The sequence below is a fragment of the Paramisgurnus dabryanus genome, chromosome 23, assembly GCF_030506205.2.
Source record: "Paramisgurnus dabryanus chromosome 23, PD_genome_1.1, whole genome shotgun sequence".
Taxonomy (NCBI): domain Eukaryota; kingdom Metazoa; phylum Chordata; class Actinopteri; order Cypriniformes; family Cobitidae; genus Paramisgurnus; species Paramisgurnus dabryanus.
In genome coordinates this window covers 2,561,233-2,581,589 of record NC_133359.1, presented here as the reverse complement: position 1 = coordinate 2,581,589, position 20,357 = coordinate 2,561,233, and the positions used below count along the sequence as shown (strand labels likewise).

General features: G+C 36.6%; 1 protein-coding gene across 2 annotated transcripts; it reads left to right on the top strand.

The window, feature by feature from the left end:
* The first annotated feature begins 1,078 nt into the window (after nucleotides 1–1,078).
* hps5 (HPS5 biogenesis of lysosomal organelles complex 2 subunit 2) lies at nucleotides 1,079–17,728 on the top strand. Of its 2 annotated transcripts, none has more exons than XM_065277413.1 (23): nucleotides 1,079–1,186; nucleotides 4,129–4,241; nucleotides 4,951–5,061; nucleotides 5,818–5,882; nucleotides 5,964–6,156; nucleotides 7,632–7,762; nucleotides 7,925–8,146; nucleotides 9,570–9,638; nucleotides 9,802–9,890; nucleotides 9,973–10,151; nucleotides 10,302–10,460; nucleotides 10,545–10,698; nucleotides 12,557–12,665; nucleotides 13,012–13,146; nucleotides 13,232–13,300; nucleotides 13,383–13,981; nucleotides 14,103–14,223; nucleotides 14,833–14,982; nucleotides 15,849–15,968; nucleotides 16,158–16,271; nucleotides 16,344–16,450; nucleotides 16,522–16,855; nucleotides 17,086–17,728. In XM_065277413.1, the coding sequence occupies exons 2-23, from the start codon at nucleotides 4,140–4,142 to the stop codon at nucleotides 17,144–17,146; spliced, it is 3,393 nt and encodes a 1,130-aa protein (XP_065133485.1). In that variant the 5' UTR covers nucleotides 1,079–1,186; nucleotides 4,129–4,139; the 3' UTR covers nucleotides 17,147–17,728. The 2 variants fall into 2 exon arrangements, with proteins under 2 accessions (XP_065133485.1, XP_065133486.1); XM_065277414.1 differs by lacking the exon at nucleotides 1,079–1,186 and adding an exon at nucleotides 1,474–1,601.
* The last annotated feature ends 2,629 nt before the right edge of the window (nucleotides 17,729–20,357 follow it).

Genomic DNA, 20,357 nt, shown 5'->3' with positions numbered 1-20,357 from the left:
GAGTGTACAGTTTAGGTCCGATGCATAAACTGTATAATCCAGGCTTTAGTAGGGCTGTCATAAGATTATCGCATACAAACTAAAAGTTTGCATTTATATAATATATATGTGTGTGTATTGTGTGTAATTATTATGTATATCTATAAATACACACATATGTATTTATGTATTTTTATTTAAATATAATCTAAAATACATAAAAATCCAAATAATTATAATAATATATATTTATATATTTAGTATATATTATTTAGTGCTGGGCATAGATTAATTTAGATTAATCTCATACAAAAGTAATTTTTTTGCATAATATATGAGTTTGTGCTGTGTGTAATTATTATGTATATATAAATAAACACACATATATGTGCATGTTTGTGTATTTACCTACAGAATTAATATACACAGTACACACACATGTATCATGCAAAAAAATAATATTCTGTGAACGATTAATTGCATTTTTTCACGTGATTAATCGCAATTAATCTTTTCACATCCCTTTGCTTTAGCTTTAGAAAAAATTGTACATAAAAATTACAAAAAAATGTATTGCATTTTTGATACAAAAATTTTAGTAAATACTATAGTATCTAGGAATTTTACTTCAGTGTACTAATACTATAATATTTTTTTAATGTAGGTTGTGACTTTTCGTATGATAAAACTCATAAATATATCTGAATTTTTAAACAGATAGACTACAAGGTCGTAAGATGTCTGAGGCAGGAGTTTGTGCTATTTTCGCTTGATGGTTCAGATTTTATTCTCTTGGGTGTCTCAAATATCAATCAATACCAACAAGAGCCTCTAATGGACCAATGGACTCCAATTGCTGCTGGGACACCTACGCCAAAATTTGTGGATTTAATTGTAAAACAGCAAAATCAAACAAACTTTACATGTTAGTCACACATACTTAGATGTTTCAGGCACATTTCAAAACATCTTTTAATAATTTAAGTAATGAATTTACGGGAAAAACTAAGTACTTCACATCATTCCACTTAAAGTAGTTCTCTGCGCTGTGTGTAAATCAGTGCGCGTCACAGTGAGTGGGGTTGTAAGGGGAAAGTAGCGCCGGTAGGTTTCAGTCAGTCAGACACATGATCATCTGCAGGATTGACTTTTACTGCATCTCTGGACTTTAAATCTACACATAAATGCGTCTGGAGCTCAAAAACAAGTAAAATATTCTTTAATACAACTTAGTTGTTGTTAAATATTTGTTCTAGATGCTTTATTCAACACTTTGGCTAACTTAGATTAATTAACTGTAAATCAAATTTACGTAAAGGAGTGATATGTCGTCAATAGGTTTTGATACAGTCGATATTTATTGAATTATAATGACTAAATCAATCTAAAGAGAAATCGAAACTAATGTGTTGTTTGTTGTGAAAGTACCTACGTTTCCAATCCAGACGGAAGTCTTTTCTTACTTTTATTTTAAGCTGCCAAGTTACGTGTAAGACAACAAACTTTTCAGAAACATGTAACTTGTTGTTCCGTGCTGCTTCGTGACTCTTTTGATTTAGGTCTCGTGATTTACAGTCATGCTAATCGGCTAACTCGTAGCCTCTGATATCAAACTTCTAACAGTAAGTTTTAACGTTAGTAAGTGTTTTTAAAGTGTGTCAGTGTTGAGTTATGTTAGATATGTGCTTTGAAATGAAGGGGAAGTAGCGCACTGCTGTGTGTGAGTTTGTATGTTTGTGTTTCGGTTTTTGCGCGCTGTCAGATGTGTGAAAGAAAAAGTATAGAAAGCTTGAACTAGCGAAAGTTTGTTTATAAAGCTCGCTCTGAATAAATACTTGCATGTCACCAACGAAGTGTGACAGGGTGGATGTGCAGTATTTTCCCCCTCGAATCACATGACAGAAGCTGAGTAGGGCTGTGTTTCAAAATCTACTGAGCTGCCTAACAAGACGGCATTTTCAGGCGTCGTAGATTTCATTACTGTCTCGAAAGGCAATGCAGAGTAGAACAGCGAGGTATATCGAACCAACCTCGATATGGCGAATATCGAAATACGCAGATCCTGATGGGTTTGTATAACAAAAAATATTTTAATACTTCAAAAGTTATGTATATGGTGGGAAATGTAAAATGTGTATACTGATAAAAATCTATATCTTCTAAATAGCTTTGGATGAAAGCGTCTGCCAGGTGTAAAAAGGAAATGTTCTGTCCTGTATGTTGTTATAAGGGCTGCATAATGACGATTAATCACAACTAATCGTTGGCAGAATAAAAGTTTTTGTTTACATCATATGTGTTTGTGTATTGTATATAATAATTCTGTATAATACACAAGCTTGTTAAAATTTAAGAAATATTTGCATTTGTATATACATTTTTATATTTATATATAATTTATATTATATATAAAAATATGAATACTTAATATGTAAATACTTTTTTCTTAAAATTATACATGCATGTGTATTTATTTTTACACAACGAGATAATAACCAGGTACACACACATACACACATATATGATTGTAAACAAAAACTTTAATTCTGCAAACGATTAGTTGCGATTAATTGTTATGGAACCATTTTTTACATAATTTAAGTTTTTTTAAATATAATTTTTTTATATAAATTTTTTTATAGGGCTGCACGATCAATCGCATGTGTTTGTCACGCGCATCTCGTCAGTAATTGCGGTTCCTTGATTAGTAGTAAATTGTCGTCAGCTGTTTTCAGATGGAGCAGCTTTAACTACACAGAGCCGTAGTTCACCGACAATCAGGGCAATTTCGCATTAATTGTCTTAAATGTATGCGTTATGGCCCTGCTTGTCAGGGAACTACGGCTCTGTGCAGTTAATGTCGCCCCATCTGAAAGCAGCTGTTGGCGATTTAATACTAATCAAGGAACCGGCATTACTGACGTGATGCGCGTGGTATCGCATGCGATTTATCGTGCAGCCCTAATTTTTTATTATTATTCAAATACATTTAACAAACTTAACTATTTCCCCGTCAGCGTTTTAAAAAAAGTTGCCCGCCAGCATTTTTATGATTTCACAAAAGTTTAATGCCTTCCAGAAAATTTTCTTCTTTAAATATATAAACATAAAATATATCAAATGAAAAAACAGCACCTCTGCTTTCAAACAACCAAAAGTTTAATCATATCTTCATTTGTTTTATCTCCTCTCAAATATGGGTAGGTTTCTTCAAAAATACCACATTTTGAGCAAAAAGCTGAGATAATTGCGTTTTTTTGAAAGAATTCAGATAGAAATTTGATTCAGAGCGATGATCAAAACATACAAAGTTTGAACTCTTTGACGTGAGGGTGACGAGCGCCATCTGGTGAAAAAAAGCGAAAATATGGATTGTCTGAAAAACTCGTCAATAGCAGGGAAGTGTTTTCCTTTTAATTGACGAGGTAACTAGCGGCATCTAGTGGTGAGATTGCGATATGCAAACAATAGCTCATCCCCGTAATTTTAAAACGCATATGGTAGCTGCCACAGGACAAACGTCATTGTCTGAGACAACATAACAGTTTAGGGCTACTTTAGAAACATGTTGGCGACTTCCATGTGAAGGAAACCTGCAGTGTATGTCGATAAATGACTCATTCTATAATAAAAATAATATAATTCATTATGTAAGGTATTAATACACCACTGAAAATTTAGTTATGTATATTATATTTCACCTTTAAAGCTTTATTGTAGCGCACACATAATTTAGCAAGCTATCGCATTATTCTTCACATATCATGCAGCCCTACTGCAGTGGTTCGAGCTCAATTCCAGGAAGAGATCCTGGAATGTTCCTATATCATGCGGTTTTGATCATCTTTTAAGGCACCACAGGCAATTGCAGATATTTAAGCAGGGATCATAGGTTGGTGGGTGCAGCATTTTTCAGTGGTAATAATGAGTTTCCCACATTTTTAGCCATTATAGACACATTCCAATACAGCATTTTTGGGCACTGCATGTTTGGATATATTTGCTCACTGAAATGTATGCAAATATTTAGCCAAATATAGTGCCCCAAAATGCTGCATTTGCATAATTCCTAAAACGCTGTAGGTAGATGGTAAGACAGACATCCATGTGATCTATGTATAAAGGTGCATTGTTTTTTTGTTGTCTTAGAGCGGTGCAGGATGGTTCCTGTGGTTTCTGAAACCTGCACTCATGTTCTGGCTGAGTTTGACTGTCTGGACCCGCTTCTCTCTGCCCTGCGCCTGGACTCCGGCCGAATAAAAGTAATCAATTTTTTGTTTTTGCCAAGCTCCCAAAAAGGTCACCTTTAAGATATTTACCAGAGTTAAAAAAAAGTTTTCAGCCAGCGCCAGCATTTTTTTTGATTTGGCAAAAGTTTAATACCTTCTAGAAAATTTTTGTATATATAAACATACAATATATTAAATGAAAGAACAGACCCCTCTGCTTTCAAACACAAAATAAAACGTTTCATCCTTTCTTCATTTGTTCTTTTTATCACCTTTCAAATATGCCATGGGTAGGTTTCTTCAAAGATACCAACTTTTGAGCAAGATGAGATGAGATAAAAGCATTTTTGTAAAGGACTTTTGCTAGAGATCAGATTCAGAATGATGATCAAAACATGCACAGAGATTTTACTGTTTTTGGATCAGTGGATGCTTTAGTGTTTTATATGTTGGGTAAGATTGCCACCTAGTGGATAATAGCAGAAATATGGATTGCTGTAAAAACTCGTCATTGGCAGGGAAGCTTTTTAATTGACAAGATAACTTGTTAATGGCAGAGGAAAAGTTAATCAAGTGCATTGCCTTTTTATTGTTGAATAATGTTTGCCCTTAAAACTACTACTTTTACCATTCTTTTGGGGTTTTTCCACTATTCTTTACTGCTTAACATCTGAAACAAGGGTAAACGGCAGCATTATTTTGAGTTAATTTTTCCTTTAATATCTTTTTTTGTGTTCTGCAGTGCACGTGTCTGTCCGTGTCCAGAAAGTGGCTGGCCCTGGGCACGTCTGCCGGTGGAGTACACCTCATTCAGAGAGAGGGTTGGAAGCAGAGACTCATTCTCACACATAAAGTAAACAAACAAACATAATCCTAACACAATTTCATCTCTTAGCTCAGAGCTAAAGAGCTAATAAAAACAATAATTTTTAATGCATTATACAGTCTTTATAATTTAAATATGAATGCCTACTCTCAGTGTAATGCTGCGTTTACACCAGCCACAGTAAAGGCGTCAAGCGCAAGTGATTTCAAGTCAATGTAAAGACACGTTGACGCGCATCTGGAGGTCTCGCAGCGCGAATTAGCGCGCCACGGTAGATACGATTCTGCCTCATTCGCGTGTCTAGTTCGCGTGAATGGCACGAATTGAGCGTTGCCGCAGAAAACGCACAACTTTTAAAAATTTGAACTTTGGCGGAAAAACGTGCCACGTTAACCAATCAGGAACTTGCTCTAGTAGTGACGTGAATACATGAAGCGCGCTTGGTCGCAGAAGCCCCTCCCATGACAGGAATTTTCGCGCGAATGTCTCAATGACTAGAATTTCATGCGCGGCTTTTCACGCAGGTGAAGTGAGTAAACTCCAAATTTTCAAGCGGCAAACTAGACGCGGTAGAGTCTGGTGTGAACCCACGGTAAGAGTAAATTAATACTGAATTGTCACACAAGCATACAAATATATTGATTATTATCAGCTCAGATAAACACATGACTTTTAACTTAATCATCTCAGCATACATGAGGGCTGCATATGACATCACCGAAGAGCAAACTAAAAGGATAAACTCATGTCTGTATGAAGTGTTCGATATCTGTTTTTACTTAGGAAGGTTCGATCACGCAGGTCGCATGCTGCCCCCATGATGAAGACTTTATCGCCGTGGCAACAAGGTATTCGTGTTCACCTGTTTTTATGCAACTACAAAGTTTGTTTTTGTCAGTCAGGCAACATGTGATGTTTGTGTTTCTCAGTCAGGGTCTGGTAGTGGTTTGGGAGCTGCAGTTGGAGCGTCGTGGTCGTCCAGAACGTACAGGTGTGTCATGGGAACATCGCGGGCAGACAGTAACATCTCTGTGCTGGGACACCACGGCCCTACGAGTGTTTGCTGGAGACGTCGGAGGGAAAGTGTCCTGCGTCCGCTCTGGGTCCTCCAAACATGGGAAGGTAAGTAAACTTTTAAATTTAGCCTTTTTTTATATATATATAATAATTTAAAATAGGGCTGCACGATTCGGAGAAAAAATCTAATTGCGATTTTTCTGATCAAATTTGCGATTCGCGATTTAAAGTGCGATTCATTGGTAAAAAGCTACATCCAGGTTTGTTGTGGTGGTTTTAATAGCACCAAAGAAAGATGCTGTGCTACTGTTTATTAAAGACCTCTTAAACATTGTACCAAGGTGTCTGTAGGACTTTGCTCTTCTGCAGACACACTTTTTTTAATCTAAGAACATTAAGAAAATACAGTTTAACAAAAATTTATTGAAAGTTTTATTTAAAATAACATATAGGCCAATGTATTTTAGCTGTCACTACAACAATGCTTCTGACAAGCAAATGTTTAGTTTTTTCTTTTAATCATAAGACTATAATCATCTTGTTTTACTTTTCAGGCATCTGTAATAAATGTAAATATATTAGTTATTAGAATCTATGATTTAACATAAGCAAAAAATACAAATAAAACACTGCACAGTCCTTACTGTACGATTTTAAATGTGGAGCTGCAGAAGCTTGTTCAGTTAAGAGTAATGAGTGATTTTAATTTTTGGTGTGTAATAAACATTTCTGACACAGAAAGCACCAGGTTACTGTCTGTCACTTTAAGACACAAGGCAGCTTTAAAACTGCTTAGCTTTAATGTACTGATAAACATCCAGCTGTTTATGTTCACTTAGACAAGAAAGAAAACTTAAGTTTAGTGATCACGCGTGTGCTGACTGCTCTCTGTGTGCGCGCTTCATGAACCCTCGTGCCTGTAAATATACTTTCAAAGCGGTGCGGATGTGCGCGTGCAAGAAACTATACTGTACCTCTTTCGTCTGCTGTGTCCCGGGCTATAAACCTGCTTATAGTCTGATGAGGCGCTTGTCATTGTTTGCGATGCATGACGAGAAACGGACGTATATACACCTTTCTTTAAGTCCAACATTACACAAAAGGGAAATGTTTTCGCGCATTTCTGTCCTTTCATTTGCCGGTTAATGAGTTATAATGGGTTTTAAAAATGACTGAATCCAAAATCTGCCAACTTCCATGACATTCCGCGTTGTGCAGTTAATTCCATTTGAATGCATTTCGTGATTCTGTCCGTGTTTTCCGTACACTTTGTTGGGGAGTTGAACTGCTGCTCGCGCAATGGTGTTATCTGACGTGTAGTCAGCACCTCAGTGTTAATGCCCTCTATTGGTTTAAACTGCATCAAACGTAAAATGCGCATGAAGCGAACTGTCAAAAACTGCGTACTAGATGATTGTTATATTTGATACTTCTGAATCGAAATAATCGCAGTTTTTGCGATTCGAAAATCGCACCCGTCTGAATCGCGATTTCGGTTTGAAAACGATTAATCGTGCAGCCCTAATTTAAAATAATAATTAGTTAATTCTTGTGTTTATTGTGTATGCATTTCCAAACAGGGCTCGGCATTTGTCATCTTCCCTGTTCAGACCATCATCACGGTGGACTCGCGTGTCGTACAGCTGGGATACGCGGACGGTCACCTGGTGGTCTCGTCTCTCACTCGCTGCTACCTGTGTGATACTGAAAGGTGTGTTGATCTTTGCGTGGACTGGAATGGTACACGTCAAATTTATTTTGCCAAGTAAACCATTAGTATGTGTTTGGGGCGGGGGACTGTGTGTAGATGAATTTATGATGAAGATGTAATCTGTTCTCATGTCACTTTTTAATCAGTCTCGCTCTGTCTCAGGGAGAAGTTCTGGCGTGTGGGTAATAAGGAGCGTGATGGAGAGTTTGGGGTGTGTTTTTTCATGCATGGTCAACGGGGTCAGGTGGGCGCTCCTCCTCCGCTGCTGTACTGTGCCCGGCCGGGCTCTCGTGTGTGGGAGGCCAGTTTCAGCGGAGAGGTTTTGAGTACACACCAGTTCAAACAGCTCCTATCCTGTCCACCACTTCCACTCATCTCTTACAAGTATGTGTTCACCATCTCCTATGACATCACATCAAACTCTGCTAATTGTGGGTCTGTATGATGTGTTTGGGTTCGTTTGCATAGTATTAATGCTATTGCAGTATGTACTGTGCACTAGGGATGTAACAATACATTGATATCGGGCTGCAAAACGATTTATCGCGACTTACCGTTTGCAGAATAAAAGTTTTTTGTTTACATCATGTATGTGTGTGTACTGTATATAATAATTATGTGCATGTATATATAAAAATAGACACAGATGCAAGTATATATTTAAGAAATATTTACATGCCTATATACATTTTTATATTTATTTATTTATTATTAGGGATGCACCGATAACAGTGCTGATACCGAGCTCACGTACTTGTACTCGTACTTGTAAAAATACCCAGATACCAAAGACCGATACCTCACATGAAGTACTTTATGACATTTTATGACAAATTTGATTGTCTTGTTGTCTTTGATTTCTTTAGCACTTTGACAACTTTGTGACAGGCAGGTAAAAATTAGATTCATTATGTCCTTGGTTTCGGACAATGTGAAATTTGGGCTTTTAAAATTTGTGATGATGAGCACATAAGAATGATTTGTTTTTTTTATGAGTTGAAGTTGTTAAAAAAAAAGATGCTGATAGGTTCATTAGTCTCATTGTGTTGTTCTTAGAAAATTGCCACATGAAAAAAAACCTGTACAACAGGCATCGGTATCGGCCAGTACCAGGGAAAATATCGGTACTCATACTCGATCCTTAAAAAAAGTGGTATCGGTGCATCCCTATTTATAATTTTAAATACTTAACTTATAAATAGATATTTTTCTCAAAACTATACATTCATGTGTGTAATAAAAAAATACCTAATTATTATACACCGTATGGCGTAAACATTAATTCTGCAAACGATAAGTCGTGATTAATCATTTTGAAGCCTTTCATTCAAATGGATTCATGCTATCGATCAAATGTCTAATGATATGATGCATCAATGCGACATGTAAAATATCGATATGAGGTACCTTTATTTTGACAGATGTTTTTTTTTAGATATTGGCTGACTGAGAGAATCAATATCATATAGTATCGTGAGGAGATATCTGATTTACATTCCTGCTCTGCTAATTTAAGCATACGAATGAACAATTGGATGTCAGTCGCATTAATATGCAGATCAGCATTCATGAGGTGCTTTGCATTGACTAATTATGGTGTAAAGTGGGCGTGTACAGGGCGGGATGTGAGGCTGATTCATGTATGCACACTTGCAGGTGATCGGTGAACTTTGCTTCCAGGTGTGCGTACACACGGTTTCATAAGTCTGCTTTTGGGCACGAATGCACTTTTAGTGTTTTATAAATAAGACCCCTGACCTGCATGTCCATTGTGAATACTTTATAGTTGTGTGTTTTATGCTTGCAGAAATGAGCCACATTTCAACCCTGTGCAGACTCCACAGTCTCTGGCTTTCCCAAAACTCCTTCAATTTGGGTAATGAGTCATCTAGTTTCCTTATTATCCTGCAACTTTTAGTAGTTAATACAGAAAGCTCTTCATAACCTGTTAAATATATTTTACTAACTTTAACAGCACATGTTAGAGGTTTTGGGGGCAGATATGTGACTTGATCTTTGTGTACGTCTGTGTTTTTCAGTGATCAACACCTTCTCACCTGGACAGATTCGGCTATCTACATCTTTGCCCCTCACAGTGGGCAGGTCCTGCTGTGGACAGAGGTCAAAGGTGAGATGTCTTGTTTATTAAAAAATATAATATTGAGTTGTTGGTTTTTCTTACAGATTATGTCCATCTGTCTTCTCTGTAGATGTAATGGAGATTGTGGTTTTTCGCAATGAGCTGTTTTGTCTCCATGGTGATGGGCGCTTGTCTCACCTGTCGTTGGTGTCACCTGAGCGCTGTGTGGAGCGTCTGATGAAGAGAGAGAACTGGATGCAGGCCGCCACTGTCTGCTGCATGTTTCAGCATGCAGTTATTGCATCCAGGGTACACGCAAACACACATACGCAAGTTGCATTTTCAATGAGAGCGAGCCAGTGCATTATTTAGTATTTCATATTGTCATGGGGTATTACTGGATGCCACTGAAGTATAATGTGATGAAGACATGTAAGGTCTTTTCTCTGTCATCCTCAGGCCAGGAAGTCCCTTCCCATTGATCGACTGGAGCATCTAAAGGCGCAGCTAAACTCCACCTCCCAGCAACAGCTGATTGGTCAGCTTGAGGAAGTGATCGGCAGGTTAGAGCCGCTGGACTCCGCCTGCAGCAGTCGGAGGAGCAGCATCTCGTCACATGTGAGTATCAAACACGCATCCAACACCAGTAAATATCTACAATAGATGATCAAATAAACAAATGTTTAATATCTCCGTATGCAGGAAAGCTTTAATGTTTTAGACTGTGGCATCTACCGCGTCATCAGTCGAAGAGGCAGCCAATCGGATGAGGATACCAACTCTATCGCCACCCAAACGACGCTTGAGGAGGAGCGACTGAAGGAGTTTAGTTTCACAGACGAGCAGACGGAAAATGGTGAGACTCAGAGAGAAAGAGACTGAAAACATTTAAAGCGACAAAATAAAGTTTGAATGTAATTGGCTTCTTCCAGAGGAACAGGAAGTAGCCTGAACCGTTTTCAGTATTGACATTTCGGAGCATAATGATCCAGATTTATATTTTGTTAAGAAAACTACATGGTTGTGAAATCAATGGTGCACAACAAGCACAGCATTGCACTAACACATCCACCATCTTGGCATTAAATCACAAGGTATACATTATTTGTATAGGATGTATGTATACAGTGTTGGGTGTACCTAGTTACTAAGTAATTAGTTAATGTAATTTAATTACTTTTTCATTAAAAAAGTAAAGTAAGGGATTACTCTAATTTTTCTAGTAATTTATTTCCAGTTACTTCTGATGTAATTGAACTAAATACTGTGTATAGACAGTACACTGCAAAAAAAAAATTTATTTTCAAGAAAACAAATCTTAGTATTTTTGTCTTGTTTTCAGTAAAAATATCTAAAAAAAATTCAATTAAGAGGCTTTTTCTCGATGAGCAAAACAACCCAAGAAAACAAGTCTAGTTTTTAGACCAAAAATATCAAATTTAAGTGATTTTGTGTGTAAAACAAGCAAAAAATCTGCCAATGGGGTAAGCACATTTTTCTTGAATTTTTCTTGAATTAAGTGTTTGAGAAAAAAGTTTACGATTTTTTTCTTATCCCATTGGCAGATTTTTTTTGCTTGTTTTATGCACAACTTCACTCAAATTGTATATTTTATGTCTAAAATCTAGACTTATTTTCTTGGGTCGTTTTGCTCATCAAAAAAAGCATCTTAATTTAATAATTTTTTAGATATTTTTACTGAAAACCAGACAAAAATACTAAGAATTTTTTTCTTGAAAATCATTTTTTGCAGTGTAGATCAATTATATAACACAAAAATGTGAATTTAACATCAAAATTTAAAGTCTAAGGTTAAAATGCTAATTTTTTATTTAACCTTCTCACTTTAAATACTTTGGTGAGTTGATAAGAATAATATAAACACTCTTGTGAAGTTTACAATTCTTACTACACTGCAAAAAATGATTTTCAAGAAAACAATTCTTAGTATTTTTGTCTTGTTTTCAGTAAAAATATCTAAAAATTCTTAAATTAAGATGCTTTTTCTTGATGAGCAAAACGACCCAAGAAAATAAGTCTAGTTTTTAGATCAAAAAAACAAATTTAAATGATTTTGGCATAAAACAAGCAAAACAATCTTGAACATTTTTCTTAAACACTAAATTGAAGAAAAATTCAAGAAAAATGTGCTTACCCCACTGGCAGATTTTTTTGCTTGTTTGATTTTTGTATCATTTACTAAATAGGATTTAGAAACTAATCAGTAATAAGTTTTTTTTTTTTTTGTAACTTATTCAACAATGGGACCTTTAATTCATTGTAGGTCATGTTGGAAGAAATCTTCTGCCAGAAGCATAAATGTAATAAGAGAAAGTAAATATTCATGTTGACCTGAAGATGTGATCACTTAACAGATTTTTTTGCTGTCCTAACTGCACAATGCAACAAATTCCATCAAAATCAGCCAATCAGAGCTTATTTGATGTTTGTATTCAGGTATTTACTGTATTTTGGGATTTTGGACTGTGGGCGGAGCTTCCCAGTGTATAAATAGAAATCAAGCAAGAATTTTGTTGGTTTTGTATGTTATTATGCTGTACATCAAACCGTTTGAAATAAAGCCACTAAAACATCATATAGTAGCATTCATTTTTTATCATAAGATTTTTTCGTCTTAGCTCTATATTCCCTCTTTATTCCTGTGTCATTTCAATTCTTTTTATCTCTATTCTTTTTTTCTTTCTGTCTTGAAGACTCTCAGTCTGTGCGAGGAGAGAGCGACAGGTCTGACCTCGGTCTGCAGTTCCTACCGTTGTCTTTCCGGCCTAAACCGCCACGAGCTCTGCAGGCCGTTCGAGACAGGTACACATACGCTTTGCTCATAAACTGTCCCTTTTTCTCTTGTGATTTCATTTCCTCTTAAATTTCACACCAGACTTGCTCTGATTGGCCGGCGGTCGGGGAAGTAAACCTCCACCGAAAGTCAAACATATTTTTAAACCATTAAAAGTGCAGCTGGTCCTGTCCCATGTTATTTTTAATACGGCGACTTCCTGTTTCGATGTGGTGTAACATTTATAGATGAAGAACTTTTGCCGTCTGTCACATTGTGTCATTGTACATCGATGCGTCTCTGTGATTTGAAACAATTGTTTCGTCCTTTGTTTGGTTTAAAAACATTTATTCATCCGTTCTGTATTATCTCTAGTGTTTCTAGCTTTGTGAAAAAGACCACAGAGAAGATCAACACCCTCCAGATGAACAGCGACCTTTGGGCTCGGCCTGACCTCAGGGAGGGCTTTCAAGAAGAGTTGACCCCTCCGCCAGATGATGTTGACCATGAGTGAGTCTCTATAATGTATTATGGCAGTCTATGTTTTTATATATAACAATTTATGCTGTGTTTTTGTTTGGTCTGTCTGTCTTAGGGTGAGCGATGAGCAGATAAGCTCAGAGTCTGAACTTCATGAGTTGAGAGCAGCCACACAGAGAGCCATGTGAGTCCTGCCGCAAAAAGACAGAAAGATTGGTTAACTGACACATTATGAGTGCTGTTAATACTTTTTGTCTGACCTCTAGATCCCAAATCCAGGACCCTATGGTTTTACTCAACCCGGTCTGTCTTGGTGAGGAACTCCAACAGTGGGCTTTGGTTCTGGAGAAGGTCCTCGGCCCAGAAGATCACTATCGACCAAGAGACATTAAAACCGAAGATGAAGAGAAGACTGTGGAAGATGAAGAGGTTTTATCTTCTGTCTCCTGTTGCATTGTGGTACAGCCGGAGAGCTTGTTAGCTCCTGCCCCTGATCTAGACGAACCCTCCAACCTTACTGAAGAAGAAGACCTAAAGGAGAGCAGTCCTTGTTTCACCGCCCCAGTCAGAACACCATTTCCACCTCTCTCCAACTCTGTTGAACTAATACAGCTGTTCTCCCCCAAACCTCTGCCCCCTGACCTCCACGCTGACCTCTCGGAGTTGGCCTGTCTGTACCTGGAGTTGGGATGCCCTGGTGAAGGGAGCGATTCGAGATGGGAAAAAGATGGAGAGGTGGAAAACGTGTGCGTTTTTCTACGGAGGTACTTCTTCCTGTTGGACCAGGAGAGAGTCAGGAGGATGTGTGCACTGAGATACAGCGAGCAGCCTGACGTGCGGAAGTCGTATATCGCTGGCATGCTTGGTAAATGATTTTAAACATTCAATTAACATTGACACGTTTTGTAAACGTTTCACTCACGTGTAAATAAATATTATGTGAAGTTTACACAGCTAAGTAAATACTCAAATGTGTTGTGTTATAGAGTTTACTCAGGCCAGTAAGGTGGTGGAAGTGATCCAGAAGGGCGATCTTCTGAAATCCCTGCGTAGTTTGCGTGAACTTCAGCCGTGGAATGCTCCTTTGCTCCTCGCACACCTGTACAGGTGAGTCGCATCATTTCAGATTCTTCAACACACACCTAACATCTTTTTAACATTCTTTGATAGATGTCTTCTAGTCTACTTAACTCTTTCCCCGCCAGCGTTTTTTCAAAAAGTTGCCAGCCAGCGCCAGCATTCTTCATGATTTTCACAAAAGTTTAATACCTTACAGAAAATGTTCTTCTTAAAATATATAAACATACAATATATCAAATAAAACGAACCTTTATCCTACCTTTATCAGTTCTCTTTATATCACCTCTCTAATATGGTTAGGTTTCTTCAAAAAACACAAAAATTTGACCAAAAAGCTGAGATAATAGCATTTTTATGGAAGACTTTTGATAGAGATCAGATGAAGTGCGATCCTCAAAACTTACACGGACAAACAGCTGTATGCCCTATGGCGATACTTCCAGGCTTTTTAAAGTTGCGGATAGTATATGATGATAAATTGCCACCTGGTAGATAATAGCGGTATTGCGGAAAGCCTGAAAAACTCGTCATTGGCGGGGAAAGAGTTAACATGCTTTGCAGTTTCTACCTTGAATGATTACTATGCAAAAAACTTTCAGTACAGTTTTAAATAAGAATAATTATTATGTTTTACAGACTCTACGAGAAACACGGAGAGGTGGCTGTTCGCGCTTACCCACAGTTTTACCCCACAATTCTTCCCTCGGACATCATGGCCATGGCTTTGCCCAACCACTTCCTGCCTTATCTGGACAATCTCGTCCAATCGCGATCTGAGCACCAGAGGTGTGGTTGTGTTCTTAGGAATATGCTTTGAGAAACTTCATGTTTTGTGTTTAATATCGTTAAGTTTTCACTGTACACGGCATTCAGACATGACTGTCGGAGTTCGCCCCCTAGTGGCAAACTGAAATTTCAGTTTCATTGTAAATCCGTGCCAACATTGGAGAGAAGCTCATTCCAGTGCAAGAGCCTTCGATCTACAAATATTAACTATAGTAAATAAAGTAGTAAAATAAATAAATGAATACAAACGAATAAAACAATAAACATTTATGCATATATGACAAAAACCGGCAATATTTTTTGAGAGAACAAGATAAAAAAGTGTAAATATTAAATGAATAATTATTATTTATCAGTAAATCAATCAGTTTTAAAAGAATCAAGTGTTACTGATTAAGTTAAACAAAAAATGATTAATAATTTTCTCTTCAATACATCACGTCGCACAAGTTCACATTTTTAACAAATCTAACGCTTAAAACGGATCCGAAAATTATGTATCAGCAGATGTTCGTCACCTCACGCTGCCCCTTGCGACTCTCCATAGGGAATGAACGACTTCCGGTTTATCGGCCGTTGTTTGTCGTGTGCAGTGGAAAGCCAAGGTCAATTCCAAGACCTGATTTGTAAATGCATTTTCTTTTTTACATGCATTTGGGTGATGCTTTATTCAAAGCGACTTAATTAAACTTATACATTATTAAATCAGCATGAGTGTTACCTGGGAATCAAACCCATGACCTTTTGGGTTGCTTACATAATACTGTACCAGTTGAGCAAAAGGAACGATTTGTTTATGTTTAATGTTTAATTTGCATGTGGTTTTTATATTTAAGAGGAAAGTGTAATTATTTATATTCTGCCAGGTTGTCCTTCCTTGGGTCTCTTCTTCAACCAGAAACTCTGCGACAGGATTGGCTGGAACTGGGGCTTTCCCATGATGCACCACAAAGGGTTGACACACTTACACCAGATGGACAGCCCAGGTGGATGAATCTAAATATGAAGCGGGGCTAATTTCACCCAAAAAAATCATCTAATCGATCTGCTTGCCCTTTGCAGTGTTGTGTACCACAACGATTAAAATATTTTAGTTTTTTTGCATAATAATATGACTTCAGAGTCTTAATAATGCTAACGATTAAACATTTAATTTTTTTTCTCCTATCCTGAAGGTGGCGCTCTCATTTCTACAGTTGGGGTTACGGACGACTGCTGTCTCTGCTGATTCGCTTGCCTGCCGATCTGACCTCTAAACAGAAGATGCTGGAGACGTGTAGATCTCATGGGTGAGTTTAAACTGTAATATACTGTAGTATGTGGTTATGACCCTATATAATCTGCGTGATGTGCCTTCTTAGGTACTGGATGGGTTATCTGTACCTGTGCAAAGAACTAAAGCAGCGAGTTGAAGCGTTCGGTGCCATCTGTAGACTGGATGACATGGCGCTGTTGGAAGAAAGTGATGGTAAATGACTCACTACTATAAACTGTTCAATTTGGGATTGACAAAGTTTTAAAGAGTCTCTCTCTCTGCAGGTATCGTTCCTCAGTCTTTTGATGAATGGGTGTTGCTGCTCCAGCTGTCTCAAAAAATCACAAACAGCGAAGCCTCGCCCACCTCAACTTTGCCACATAGCACCAATGGATCCAGTTCAGGTAACGAGAGTGACGGCGGTTCGGCTGATCCGTACAATGGTCCGGCCGACTGGAGGATTCAGGTCAGCCCAGAGAACATCGCCTTGCGTCTAGTGCGAGTGTTTGGGCCGGATAGAGCCCTTGAGACCCTGCAGGAGTGCGGCATACAGCTGGACCTCAGTCAACGCTCCACACTGGTCTGTGATCTGCTGCGGATGGCTGAAAAGAGACAGAGGTGAGAGCGTAGCGACCCCTGCTGATGTTTGACACTTCTGTTGAGTTTCACTGAAATCATGAGAATTGTATTACTTCTACATTTATGTATCGGGCATATATGGGTTTTAAATCCAAGCAAAAATATTGTATCCCACAATACATTGCACTAGACTCAATCTTGCACTTCCAGTGTGATGAATGAACAAGAGAAAGCCAAACTCATATCTCTCTCTCTTTATGTCCCTGTAGAGCATTGATTCAGACCATGTTGGAGCGCTGTGATCGGTTTCTGTGGTCTCAGCACGCCTAAACCCACCAGAGGGTCTTCCCAATCTCCACATATCCCTTGAGAACGTACCAATGCTCTTTCTATGGACACACTACAACCCAATGTCTGTAATCTGGGCCTATTTCAACAAAGCAGGTGCTCTTAAGATCAGATCTGGTTTGTAACATAAAAAAAAAATAATAATCATTCCACTTGACCTACAGAAGATTGGACCTTTTGGCTTTCCGTAATGTAAACTTAGATTTGTGTGATTTATAAGAACTGCTGTGGCCTAAACTAATTTTCAATGTTTTTTTATGTTTTCTATTTAAAAAAGTGTGAAAAATCAACAGTATTAGCAATAGGCCTTGAATTAAAATTGAATGTGACAATTTATGTAGAAATAATTGCTCAGAAATTTTGGGATTGTTTTTCATATGGTTTTAGAAATATATTTACCGCTACTAGGGATGCACAGAATGTTCGTCAACCGAAACTATTAGACTGAAAAATAGCAAAGTAATACATCTTTCTCTAACAAAATATTTCAAAATGTGTGCTTTATATTATAATTTTATTTACATGCACGCTTCTCACTCTACGCTGATCACTTGATTATAAATTCATAAATATTTGGTCTTTTCACTTATGCATCCGAACACCAAATTTTTTGCTATTTTCGGCCAAATACACTGCACAAAATGATTTTCAAGAAAATTTTTTTTAGTATTTTTGTCTTGTTTTCAGTAAAAATATCAACATTTTTTTAAATTAAGATGCTTTGTCTTGATGAGCAAAACGACCCAAGAAAAAACGTCTAGTTTTTAGACCAAAAATATCAAATTTAAGTGATTTTGTGCATAAAACAAGCAAAAAATCTGCCAATGGGGTAAGCAAAACAATCTTGAAAATTTTTAAGAAATATTCAAGATTTTTTTTTAATTGAAAACAATTCAAGAATTTTTTTTCTTCAAAATAATTTTTTGCATTGTAGTTTTGGTTGCCGAACATTCAGTGCATCCCTAACCGCTACTTAAATATTTATCTATTCAATTGCGTTAATGTCATTTTATTTGACAATATTAAAGAACACAAACGAGCCTTGTAAAACAAGCAAAAACTAATAAAATAAAAGCCAAGCACTCATAAATATGAACGTGTGAACAAAAAGAGTTGTTATGCAAGTAATTCAATGTTAATGATCTTGTTTATATGAAAAGCACAATAAATATGAATATGAAAATAAATAACTGTCCTTTATGTCTTCCTTTCGAACCTTGAACTTAAAGTTTGGACTCTTTGAGGTGGTTTCCCAGACAGGGTTTAGATTAATCTATAGGCATTAGTTATATTTATGACATTTAAAGGTGGGGTGCACAATCTCTGAAAGCCAATGTTGACATTTGAAACCATCCCTTTATGGTTTAAGGAAACTAAATGAAAGCATAAACGTCCAAAATGTACACATTTATGTCTTAATGTCAGCGAAACACATACTCATGATGCTGTCCACATCTCTGCATTCAGCCAGAAGGTTTAAAAGACCTTTAAAGTCATGCAACTGTTCGCTGACTTCTCCACACTTTTCAATTTCTTTTATCAGACTTACAGAAACTTTGTTTTTGTCTAATGCTCCAGTGACCTCTTTTCCAGGTGTGGCTTTTATCTGATTGAACCGTGGCCAGCAGAAAAGGTGTCATTCGCAGGTGGACAGACAAAGAGAGCGAAGGGAATTATGAGAAATGCAGGGATTGGTTTGAGAGGTGGGCAGATGCTTCAGTACAGAATACAAGCTTTGTTAACAGTGCAAGTTTTTATTTAATCTTACTATAAAATTTAGCTATTAGTAATGCTCAATGCAGATCTCTGCCTGTGATTGTTTCTTTACTTTCAGTGCTACAGACATGAATCGCCTCAAAACGTCTGCTGTGTTAGGAGGAGATGTGATATTATTATTTTAATATTATATATCAAGTAATATGTTACAAAAAGTTAAACTAACGAATCATCAGGTGATAAAACACTAGCACTGACCTTCACATTGTGGGCAAGAGCCATATTTTCTCAGAAGTTCAAATTGACTCTCATTTGGAGTGATTGGGTTGATAAGCCCATTAGATAGAGGATGAAAGAAGGATCAAGCGGTTATTAGGGCTGGACAGTCACTCTGTGTGTTTTCATCATCTTTTGATGTAAAATTGTTGTCACCAGTAACACAGATAACCAAATTCTGCACATACCTCAAGACTGAAGCCAGCGTATAAAACTCAGTCAACTCGCATACAGTACAGCCGGTATAAACCTAACACACTGAGGGGTAAACTTGTTACTGGCATTTAATTAATTGGCATTTTCTACCAATTTTATACGCAAGCAAAAACAAAATGTTATAAATTTCACAAGACAGCAGCACAAAGTGGGAATACCTGGATTGTACAGATGGATACGACATGCTTTGTAAGTACACTTTTACTTCTTATGTTTATAATTGTTAGTTTTTTATTATAATTTGTGTTCAATTATTTTAAATATGTGACCCTGGACCACAAGTATATTTGTAGCAATAGCCAAAAATACAGTTTATGGGTCAAAATCATCAATTTTTTTTTGCCAAATTAAGATATTAAGTAGAGATCATGTCCATGAAGATCTTTTGTAAACTTCCTATTGTAAATATATCAAAAATATATTTATCATTAGTAATATGTGTTGCTAAAGACTTTGGACAACTTTAAAGGGGATTTTCTCAATATTTAGATTTTTTTGCAGCCTTACATTCCAGATTTTCATCTCAAAACTAAATATTGTCCTATCATAACAAACCATACATTAATGAAAAAAATATTTATTCAGCTTTCAGATAATGTATAATCATAATTTTTTTTTAAAAATCCCCCTTACACTGCAAAAAATTACTTTCTTAGTTAGTATTTTTGTCTTGTTTTCAGTAAAAATATCTAAAAATTCTTAAATTAAGATGCTTTTTTCTTAATAAGCAAAATGACCTAGGAAACAAGGTCTAGTTTTTAGACAAATAATATAAAATTTAAGCAAATTTGTGCATAAAGGATTGGAATACGAAACATTTACTTGGATTAAGTGTTTATAAAAAAGTTAACTTATTTGAAGAAATTTTGTATTATTCCATTGGCAAATTTTTTTGCTTGTTTTAAGCACTAATTTACTTAAAGTTTATATTTTTTGTCTAAAAACTAGACTTAATTTCTTAGGTCATTTTGCTTATCAAGAAAAA

What these genes read in the sequence shown, in the direction of transcription:
- hps5 (XM_065277413.1), top strand. Translation starts at nt 4,140, where the DNA reads ATGGTTCCTGTGGTTTCTGAAACCTGCACTCATGTTCTGGCTGAGTTT. An exon ending in ATGCAGTTATTGCATCCAGG is followed by an intron (nt 10,152 to 10,301) that starts GTACACGCAAAC and finishes TGTCATCCTCAG; the next exon opens with GCCAGGAAGTCCCTTCCCAT. An exon ending in GCTGTTGGAAGAAAGTGATG is followed by an intron (nt 16,451 to 16,521) that starts GTAAATGACTCA and finishes CTCTCTCTGCAG; the next exon opens with GTATCGTTCCTCAGTCTTTT.